The following is a 10,764-nucleotide window of genomic DNA, read 5'->3' on the forward strand; positions in this document are numbered from 1 at the left end:
TTCATGTAATTGTTCAACAAAAGCAAGGTAATGTGGCTGCAGAGAGGTTTGACACAGGTAACTCGAGCTGCTTCCATTTTAGCAGCCTGAGAGAATGCAAGGGTTCCTTCTGCTCTACTCCAAGCCTAGTTTGTAGGCCGATGGTCCCTCTTCACCAGATAAAGAGCCTGGGCAGATTTTGGTGCTGATCAGCTGAAGAGAGAAGCACAGCTTGGCAAAGGAAGCTTGTGAGTTTCATTGTCATTTATTAAAACATCTCTGCAAAGGTGCCCCATGGGCGACGATTAAAAGGTGGGTATAAAGTAGAGCAACATAGTGCAAATAAGGTGCTGAAAATAGTGCTCAAATAAAAGCAAGAGAGTATCTGAGGCGCTGAGGAGAGGCCCTCTGCATCAGTATCTTCCTGTCTGCCCCTCCTTTCTTCAGGCAGGTTCCAGTCCTGCAGCCAATGCTGCCCCTGGGAGGGCACACCAACCTCAGCAGCACCCCACCCGTGAGTTGGGGGAGGCTGCTTAAAGGTTTGCATAGTCTAGACCAACATATGTCCATCCTCAACGCGACAAGCAGTGAGTCAATTTTCCCATCCGGCTGCCCAAAGAAAATGTTTGCGGCGGGTTGAAAGGTGTAGGGCTCTCTCAGGTTTGAAATCCTGAATCGCTGGCATTTAGCTGCCTCCATAGCTGTAAGCTCACAGCTCTCATTTCTCGAATGGCCTCCTCCTGGGACTCCAGCCACTGAGCAAGGACACGGAGGGACTCTCGCTGCAAGACTGCAGAGAGGAGAAGCAGAAACCACGTGACTTAACAGCCTCTCCGTCTTATTTTTTGAAGAACTGTATCGCAGGCACTGTAACTTTCACCATTTTGACACTGTCCTTCTCAAGAGCAGTTTGCCACCAGGCACATCAGACTCATACGTTGCCTTGCTAAGAGCAAACTGAGGAGCTTTCCCTATTTGTTTTCTGCCAATATAAAACGCCTGAAATATTTTACAGACAGAATGTTGTTGAAGCAGCACTAGGGGAGCCGTCACCAGAATGGTGAGGCAGCAAACTTGTTCTCTGGTGGAGGTCGAGGGACCCCATTACATAGAGAGGATTCCCCCAAATCCAGAGGCCACAGAGGACAATCCTAATGCTGGAGATTACATACCTTGGTTTATATTATTCTTGGACCTCAATAACTCAATACCATACTTCCTATTCAGGCGATCTGTAAACGGCCCTGATATCCTGAGATGAAGGGTGGTATATAAATTTAATAAATAATTCTGATGACACACTTCTTCACCAAAGCAAGGGCTGAACAGCCACTTTGTAGGGATGCTGTAGTGGTTTCCTGCGTCTTTTGAGGTGCCATCCAGTTTATAATTCATAGAATTGTAGAGCTGGAAGGGACCCCAAGAGTCCTCTCGTCCAAACCCCTGCAAATGCTAAGGCCCACTAGCTGAGGGGCAGCAGTCCTCTGGTAGCTAAAGGGTGATTTGGGAAAACTTCCTATTCCATTGGCCAGGAATACTTCGCATTGGACTTTGGCATAGTCTTATCCGTTTCAGTCTGGGGATACTGCTTTTTAGCATGTCCTTAGGTCACATCTGTGGCAGCCCTTTGCAAAATGTAAGCTGAAGTATAGCTTCCTGGAAAGCTGGATGTGAGGACAATAAGTTTACAACAGTTGCATCCTTAGAAGTGGATGGGTGGGAATTCAAGTGCTCAAGGGGAGCAGGCTGGATTCTGTACCCCACAAAGTAATGGCTCAGGATCTATGGTGTATATATGCATTTGGAAATCTGACAGAAAGTGCTGTGGATTCCACAGAATGGGGAGCCGTTTGAGCTACTGTTTTAAGCCTATGTTTCTCAGTGGATGCCCAAGTAACTTACCTGTTTTATGGTACATTCTCCTGCATTGTCCAGAAGTACCACTATGGGGCATGATAGGTCCTCAGTTTCCTACCACCCACATTTCATCTTGCATACGGTCTGTTACCTGGGACTGGCCAGATGGAAGTACTTGGGACCCACAGAGCCACCCTCATCCCTGACCCCCATGGTGGTAGGTATCAGTTCCCACCAGGAGCTCCTTATTGTCAAGAACGGCCCACCAGCCCCCGAACCTACCACTCAGGTACACAGCCAGTGTGGCTAGGCCGAGGCTGGCCACTACGAGCACCCCAAGGAGAGCAAAGAAGCTTGTGGGGCAACATGTCGGACTGAAGCAAGGGCAGCAGGTGAACGCAGGGAGGAGATGGAGATTCTGGACTGGTAGAAAGGACGTGTCCTCTTCGTTTGGGAAAGTGAAGTGTTTGGAGGATGTGCTGTGAGGAGTCCATGGGCTGTTGGGCTGAGATGGGCTGCCCCCTAGAAAAGAAGAGAGAGGGGAGTGAGCAGGAGTGGGGAAGCAGCCAATGTTGTTTTATATTAGGCCCAGGGGTGGGGAAGCTCATGTCCAGGACCTCAAACTGCCCCCCTAGGCCTGACACTTGGGGCTTTCCCTAGGCCACAACCCGCATAGGTTCTCTCTCTGCCCTCAAGTTATTTTGAATTATGTCCTTGAACTGTTGATGCCTTGCTTACCTGGATCAAAGGACTCTAGAGATGTGCGTGAGAGGAGTTGTTAAAACTTTGTGACTTCTGCAAGGCTGGAATATAGCCTGCTTTACACAGGTAAGAGTGGCATCCACTGCTCTGCCCACTTCTGCCTCTGCCACTCTCACCCTGCCCGCCGCCTGCTGCTTGCCCATGAGGAAATAATAATAATTTTATTATTATTTATACCCCGCCCATCTGGCTGGGTTTCCCCAGCCACTCTGGGCGGCTTCCAACAGAAAAATGAAATAAAATAATCTATTAAACATTAAAAGCCTCCCTAAACAGGGCTGCCTTCAGATGTCTTCTAAATGTGGCCTTTTGGCTGAAAGAGTTTCCCCACCCATATTAGCCCATGTAATAGCCCAGCGCCAGCTCAGCTCACAGTGTCCTGTTTTCATGGGGAAAGCTCATCACTGGTCTGGGGCCTTCTTCCATATAAGGTAAGTTTACTGGTGAACTGCTGTTTAGTTACTCTGGGCACTCATGAAGTTGCTTGAGTTCAACTCGGGGTGCCGGGTACTACGTACCTTCTGAGACCCTGGCACTCTCACGTCCGCTGGATGCATAATGCAAGTCACTGATGGACTCCACCGCATGCAAGTTTATATCTGCCATGCCATTTTCAATGAGTTCCCTATCGGAGGAAGCAGCATCCTTCACCATGGTGTCTGCACAGGAAAGAGTGGTTTGGCGAGTGAGAGGTGGAAGTGCGTGACTGCTATTTTCTTCAGTGAGGAGACTTCCTAGAAAAGACCTGATGCTCTGCTAGTGCAGGAGGATATGAGCCTCCCTCCCCCCCACTCTCCAGTCTCCATTCACTCCACCACCCCACCAAGTCTTTTGGTAGATACCAGAGAAGCCTCTCCCCGTAATCTGTTCTCTAACAACTGTCATTTTTCTAGAGCTGCTGTAGTCATTTTTCTAGAGCTCCCGTGTGCTTTCTGTTGTTACACTTGCTGGTATGTTTGATGTGACGGCTCTGCCTTTACCCATTTTGTGTGAGATGAGGCCCTCGGAGACAATACAGTGGTACCTCGGTTAACAAATACAATTGGTTCCGGAAGTCTGTACTTAACCTGAAGTGAACTTAACCTGAAGTGAACTTTCCCATTGAAAGGAATGGAAAGTAGATTAATCTTTCCAGACAGGTCCCCAAAGTACTCAACCTGAAGTGTACTTAACTCGAGGTATGAGTGTAATTGGTTCCGGAAGTCCGTACTTAACCTGAAGCATACTTAACCTGAAGTGAACTTTCCCATTGAAAGTAATGGAAAGTGGATTAATCCGTTCCAGACGGGTCCCCGGAGTACTTAAACTGAAAATACTCAAACCGAGGCGTACTTAAACCGAGGTATGACTGTAACTAGCAAAGACTTGCATCCCCCACCCACTTGGGTTCTTGTGAGTCTGAGACCATCTTCCATTACCAATTGGCTGAGACAGCTGAAGCCCCCCTGACTTTAATACTTAAGATTCTGCCACTTAAGTGAATATGCACCACTTACCCTTGCTGTGTTTCTGCCCTTCCCCATTTAAATTGCTTAGCAGCACATCCAGGGACAGGATTTCCAGTGCCTCTTTAGCAGAGATGGAATCTTGGGCCGTCTCCACTGTCCTATGCAATAAGCCCCTGTACCTTAATATAACCACTGGCCTCTTCCCATGGCCTGATTGTACACATACCATATGACCCAGAGGCTCATTTGTCAAGCTGCAGAAACTGCAAGCCTGAGCTGTATATGTTGATGCTACTGCTACCTGGCTGTCATTCCTTGCCTTTTGAAAAGCAGAATTATGCTTTCGCATATTGAACGTATATTCCAAGTTGCTGACTCTCTATTCCAGGCATGTCAAACCTGCGGCCCTCCAGATGTTTTGGCCTACAACTCCCATGATCCCTAGCTAGCAGGACCAGTGGTTGGGGTAGATGGGAATTGTAGTCCAAAACATCTGGAGGGCCACAGGTTTGACATGCCTGCTCTATTCATTTGCTCGTATTTCTTTCTTTGTGCTTTCCCAAACTCTTTAATGGTGACACAAGTAAACATTCAACAGGTGAAGCCTGTCATAGAATTGTAGAGTTGGAAGGGACTATGAGGATCCTCTGTAGTCCAATGCCCTGCAACTCAGGAATCCTTTGCCCAACATGGGGTTTGAATCCACAAACCTGAGATTAAGAGTCTCATGCTTTACCAACTGGAGATCGAGAGCCAGTGTGGTGTAGTGGTTAAGAGCGGTAGACTCGTAATCTAGTGAACTGGGTTCACATCTCCGCTCCTCCACATGCAGCTGCTGGGTGACCTTGGGCTAGTCACACTTCTCTGAAGTCTCTCAGCCCCACTCACCTCACAGAGTGTTTGTTGTGGGGGAGGAAGGGAAAGGAGAATGTTAGCCGCTTTGAGACTCCTTTGGGTAGTGATAAAGCGGGATATCAGATCCAAACTCTTCATATAGACAGCTTTGCCTGCAGAACAACTGCCTGTTAAATAGTAGCTGAAAGAACAACACTCTGCCAGGGTGGGGAGAGGACTAAGTTGGCAACCTTATCCTTAGCAGGAATGCTTTCTGATTACAGAAGTGTTGCCAGCTAGATCTTGGCTCAAATTTACAGGCACTTTGGGATCATATATTTCAAGGACACAAAGGACATGACAACCTAATTTACACTTAGCACAGCAGCGTCACCTTTTCCCAGACAGGGAAAATACCTTTAATTACAGGATAAGACAGAAATTCAACATGTGACATTCCCTCTGATTCTCTGCTGGAATAAAAAGGCCACAGTTGTGGAATTTCTGTTTGCTGAGCATCTGTTAAAGGCACTGTAGCAGCACTGGAAAAGTTCTTACACTTCCACATGTTTACCCAAAATTAGTTGTGCTGAAATTAAATTAGGAATACATGTCTGAAAATAGTTTTGTGGGTTTTTTTTGCCATTTTAAGCACGTTTTATAGGTGAAATAGGTGGGCTGTACACTACACAAGTGCTTAGACAAAGAAAATGCCATGTTAATTAATCAAAATAAAAGAGGTTAATTGTAGAATTGTAAAAGGCTACCATAAAAATGCTTTGGTTGAGTGGAGAAGAATGGTCCTTTCAATAAAAACATTGTGTGTGGGCCAAATTGCTACATGATGTTAATTGCCATAACACGGCCCTTAGATTGTGTTAGGGAGCAAAGAATCATGTTAATTGATAATATGAATATGGTTGTAAAATGGAGTGGTTATTATAATCAGGGTGAATGACTATAAGAACTGAACTGAGGGTTGAAATGGGAGGCATTCCTATGAAAGTTGGAAGCCTATTACACACAGACATAATTGCATGGCAGGATCTCCTGCATGGCAGGAGGAGCCAGGCTACATTGCCTGATCTTGCCTGTAATATCTCACATCCCACCAACCCAAATCCTTATGTCCATGAGTTGAAAGCAGACATCTGCAGAGGGATGTCTAGTCTAGTCACTAACAGTTGACCATGTACTTATTCAATAGCATTTATATACTGTTTGGCTATAAACAGAACCTCTAGTCTAAGTGGTTTACAAAAAATAAAATTATAACTCCCATCATTCCTAGTTAGCAGGACCAGTAGTCAGAGTTGGGCATGTGATGGCAAGAGGGATAGTTCATCCCTATATGTGGAGATTTTCTGAAGAGTGCTTTAGTTGTGTCAGAATCAAAGGGTTTGTAAACATTTAGTTGTGGGTTATACCTCAATGTGACTTCGATTGTGGTTTTATTATATATATGTGTGTGTGAGAGAGAGAGAGAGAGAGTGAGTGAGTGAGATCTCTCTCTCTCTCTCTCTCTCTCTCTCTCTCTGTGTGTGTGTGTGTGTGTGTGTGTGTGTGTGTGTGTGGCAGGCTGTTGGGAACAGTTTGCCATTAGCTATAATAATGCCTCGAATTAACCTCATTGGCTACGATACTGCCACTGTGAAAAGCTAATGGGACTTGGATTTACCCCAGCAGTAAAAATTAGTGCCTATGTGTGGCCTGTACCACTTCTGAATGCAAGGGGCATAGAATCATATAGAACCATAGAGATGGAAGGTACCCTGAGGGTCATCTAGTCCAACCCCTTGCAATGCAGGAATCTCAGCGAAAGCATCTGTGACATGATGCACATCCTCAGTGTGTGTATGTGTGCATCATATGTGTGCTTGTTCCGTTCCATACAAAAATACTCCCTGAAAAAGGTAAAACTAGATGTGAGGGAGAAGGGCTCCTTTTCACTGACATAACTAGCTTTCTGTGTGGAGGAAGGATTGCCCCCTCCCCACCACAGATGTGTCTTCTGCCATGTGAGCTACCCCTTGCTGAAACGATAACAGTCCAGGCAGTGCTGTTGGAGTGAAAACTGGGCCCACTTGCTGCTATATTTACTAGACTGTGCAGAAAGATTGTGGTGGGATGTTGCAAATTCCCCTTTTTATGCAGTTAACTTACATCTCAGCCTCCGGAAGTATTTTTCTCTTTGAACATCAATCCCTTTGCTTTTAAAAGTAGTTTGTAACAAGTTTATTTGACAGATGTCCAAATGTTCATCTGGTTCCCATTGAACTTAGTGGATGTTTCTGATTCAGACAAGGAGACACATTCACATTTGAGAGCGATGCTCTCATACAATCAAGCTCAGCTAGAGCTGGATGGGGTCCATTATCTATCCAGCTACATTTTGAGGGCCCATCATATTTCCTGCAGCAATCGAGTTAGATAGGATCTTAAAATGCAACTTTGGCCTTTCTCCAATGTTCCCTTCAGTTGCCAGTTCCATATTATCCATGTATCATTTCCAGAGTGTGGAATGTAAGGAAAACAGCACCAAGAAGCAGAACAAAACTTTTGCTCCTAACTACAGTTTAGGGCAGTCTTGCTTTCAACATTTCAACCATCATGCAACAAATGTGTTTAAATAGGCACGCAAAGAACTATTTTAGGGCGACATCTGTCTTCACTGTAGCTGAATGAGCAGGAAGCAACTTTTAATTGCTCTAATTTGCATTGCATTGAGAAGGAATTGTCTGTGTGAATCAGGTCCTATTGTCCTATATTGGAAACTCAAGGGCAGGTCGTCTTGTAAAACACCACAGCTGTATTATTTTGAAACCCTATGTGGTCTGTATATTCTGCTGCGTGGGCAGAGTCCTACAGCTGAAGCAAGTTTTATTGTCGAAGGAACAGAGGCAACACGCCACAAGGGTGACTTCTACCCCCCTAGGTTATAGTAGTAAATAGTCCCACATGGTTGGGTAAAAGTGGAATCTTGCCTGAAGCAGCAAATGGGACTGCGGTGAGTAAATGGTGTGAGGGAGGCTTAGTGTTGGGGTTTCCACCGGGCTCTTCAATAAGCAGCCACTGCCTCTGAGTCAGGAGCCGGTCATTCTGACTGGACTGCACATGACAGGCTTCCATAACTTGGACCGAAGGCAGCAGGAGTGACTCAGCCATATCTGAGAGAGTTAGCAAGCTGTGGCTTAAGTCTCAACCAAATAGGCTTGCACCTAGATAATTTTCGTCCCTCTTGCCTGTGCCAGGATCAGGCTCTTATGGACAATGTGTTTCATTCTTTTGAACCTGTTCAGCTACAGCAATATACTCTCAAACCTCTGCTTTGAATTTCTCAGACCTGCACCAGCCAGGATAAGCCCAGGTCCTTTGACAACAAGAAGTCAGGATTCCCCCACAACCCCCTACACAAAGCCGAGAGCAGCCAAAATTCTCTCTCATTCCAGCTGCCACCCTCATTGCTCACTGTGCCGGCGGCAGTGACAGACGAGCTGTCCTCTGTCCTTTGAACATCGCGACATGGCTTGAGGCCCAGGCCTCCTGTCGCCGGGAAGGCAAGAGAATCAGACCTCCTGGTCGAGTTTTGCAGCCTAGCCCCCCAAAGAGGTGCCAGAGACATGTCTCAATGACTAGAATATCATCCGTACTTCAACACGCTCTCTATAACTCCCCCCCCCCAAAAACCCAGGCCATACCTTCTCCAGTGTCACTGGACATCCCTAGAACCAGAGTCCTCTGTGTGTGGCTGTTGCAGAAGCTGTGAGGGGCCTGTGCGCAGATCCCCCTGGGACCTGATGGGGAAGTAAACACAGGCTTCTGCCTGTCATATCAGCTGCTCAAGCTTAAAATAGGAATAAGTGGAGCCCAAGGAGGAGCTATAGATAGAGACCAAACAGAGGGGCTGGAGAGGATACAGTGGGGGCTTATGTTAAGTGAGTGCTGGGAAAAGAAAGAGCAGACTGGCAGAAAGGCTACTGTGTTGGGGGGAAGAGAGATAACTGTGGCAGGAAGGCAACAGTTTCCTAAGAACAGCAAAGGTAATAACAATAACAATAACAATATATTTATTTTATTTATACCCCGTCCATCTGGCAGGGTTTCCCCAGCCACTCTGGGCGGCTTCCAACAAAATATTAAAATACAATAGTCCGTAAAACATTAAAAGCTTCCCTAAACAGGGCTGCCTCCAGATGTCTTCTAAAAGTCAGATAATTGTTTATTTCCTTGACATCTGATGGGAGGGCATTCCACAGGGCGGGCGCCACTACCAAGAAGGCCCTCTGCCTGGTTCCCTGTAACTTGGCTTCTCGCAGCGAGGGAACCACCAGAAGGCCCTCGGCGCTGGACCTCAATGTCCGGGCAGAACGATAGGGGTGGAGACGCTCCTTCAGGTATACTGGACCGAGGCTGTTTAGGGCTTTAAAGGTAAGCACCAACACTTTGAATTGTGCTCGGAAACATAGGATGAAGGAGTCAGTATGGAGGAGGGGGAAAGCGTGGAACCCATATTTTATTTATTTAGTTACTGGCTCTCCCTGTCTCCATATTATTAGATCAGGCTGAGAGTGAGTGACTGGCCCACTCAGCTTCATGGCCAAGCAAGGATTTGAACTCAGGTCCTAGTCCAACATTCCAACCACAGCTCTTAGGTTAGTTAAATGGAAAATCAGATTATTCTCCCTCCTGAACAGAGATCCCCCCTTAAAGTGGTAACAGAAAGCAGCTAAACGGCACCTGACATCTCCAGAGTATGTGCTCAAAGAAGCAGGCTGCACATTGATTCATAGAACAGCAGGCAATCGACCACGGGAGCTGCGTCCAATAGGCCAGTGGCAGATGATGATGATGATTACTATTATTAATTTATACCTTGCACACCTGGCCGGGCTTCCCCAGCCACTCTGGGCAGCTCCCAACAGAATATTAAAAACACAATAAAACATCAAACATTAAAAACTTCCCTAAACAGATGTGCTCATACCGTAGATCCCAATCACAGAAGACTGAGTTTGCTTGCAAACCAGATGCTTGACTTCAGTGCTTAAACTCTCAAAGGGGATGATAACAGCTATCATTGCAAATGTTTTTGCTCCCAGTACGTTTCCGAGCACAATTCAAAGTGTTGGTACTGACCTTTAAAGCCCTAAACGGCCTTGGTCCTGTATACCTGAAGAAGCGTCTCCACCCCCATCATTCAGCCCGGACACTGAGATCCAGCACCGAGGGCCTTCTGGCGGTTCCCTCATTGCGAGAAGTGAGGTTACAGGGAACCAGACAGAGGGCCTTCTCGGTAGTGGCACCCGCCCTGTGGAACGCCCTCCCAGCAGATGTCAAGGCAATAAGTAACTATTTTACTTTTAGAAGACAACTGAAAATGGCCCTGTTTAGGGAAGTTTTTAATGTTTGATGCTGTACTGTTTTTAATATTCGGTTGGAAGCCGCCTAGAGTGGCTGGGGAAACCCAGCCAGATGGGCGGGGTATAAATAATAAATTATTATTATTATTAATTTATTTTATTTTAAAATGCTTGAACTAGTACACTTCAGTCCGGTTTCCCACCACCCTGTTGCGTGGTGCCCCTCCCCACTGTGGGGATCTGGTGACTTCTGTTTCAGTGTATCTGAAGAAGTGTGCATGCACATGAAAGCTCATACCAATGACAAACTTAGTTGGTCTCTAAAGTGCTACTGGAAGAAATTTTTATTATTATTATTTTGTTTCGACTTCAATGGGAGTCAGTGAATAGTGCAAGACTGAGATTTTTTGCCCAGGGAGCCAAACTTGTATATTTCCATATGTAATTCTGTATAGATTCTACCTACTTAGAACCAGAAGAAACATCTTCAGGTAACTTTTCGCCTTGTTTCAAACAAAAACAAG

At 46.1% G+C, this 10,764-nt stretch overlaps 1 protein-coding gene and 1 pseudogene across 2 annotated transcripts; both read right to left on the bottom strand.

Moving 5' to 3' along the window:
• Positions 1–229: 229 nt before the first annotated feature.
• LSMEM2 (leucine rich single-pass membrane protein 2) lies at positions 230–8,720 on the bottom strand. 2 transcript variants are annotated; one of them, XM_088662166.1, is made up of 4 exons: positions 8,350–8,550; positions 3,117–3,257; positions 2,119–2,358; positions 230–769 (listed from the first exon to the last, which is right to left on the bottom strand). In XM_088662166.1, exons 1-4 carry the CDS (start codon positions 8,402–8,404, stop codon positions 636–638), a joined length of 570 nt encoding a protein of 189 aa, XP_088518292.1. In that variant the 5' UTR covers positions 8,405–8,550; the 3' UTR covers positions 230–635. The 2 variants fall into 2 exon arrangements, with proteins under 2 accessions (XP_088518292.1, XP_034961922.1); XM_035106031.3 differs by lacking the exon at positions 8,350–8,550 and adding an exon at positions 8,579–8,720 and having other exon boundaries at positions 392–769.
• LOC148686909 (U4 spliceosomal RNA) lies at positions 6,457–6,540 on the bottom strand (annotated as a pseudogene).
• Positions 8,721–10,764: the final 2,044 nt, after the last annotated feature.

The sequence above is a fragment of the Zootoca vivipara genome, chromosome 2, assembly GCF_965207765.1.
Source record: "Zootoca vivipara chromosome 2, rZooViv2.hap1.1, whole genome shotgun sequence".
NCBI lineage: Eukaryota > Metazoa > Chordata > Lepidosauria > Squamata > Lacertidae > Zootoca > Zootoca vivipara.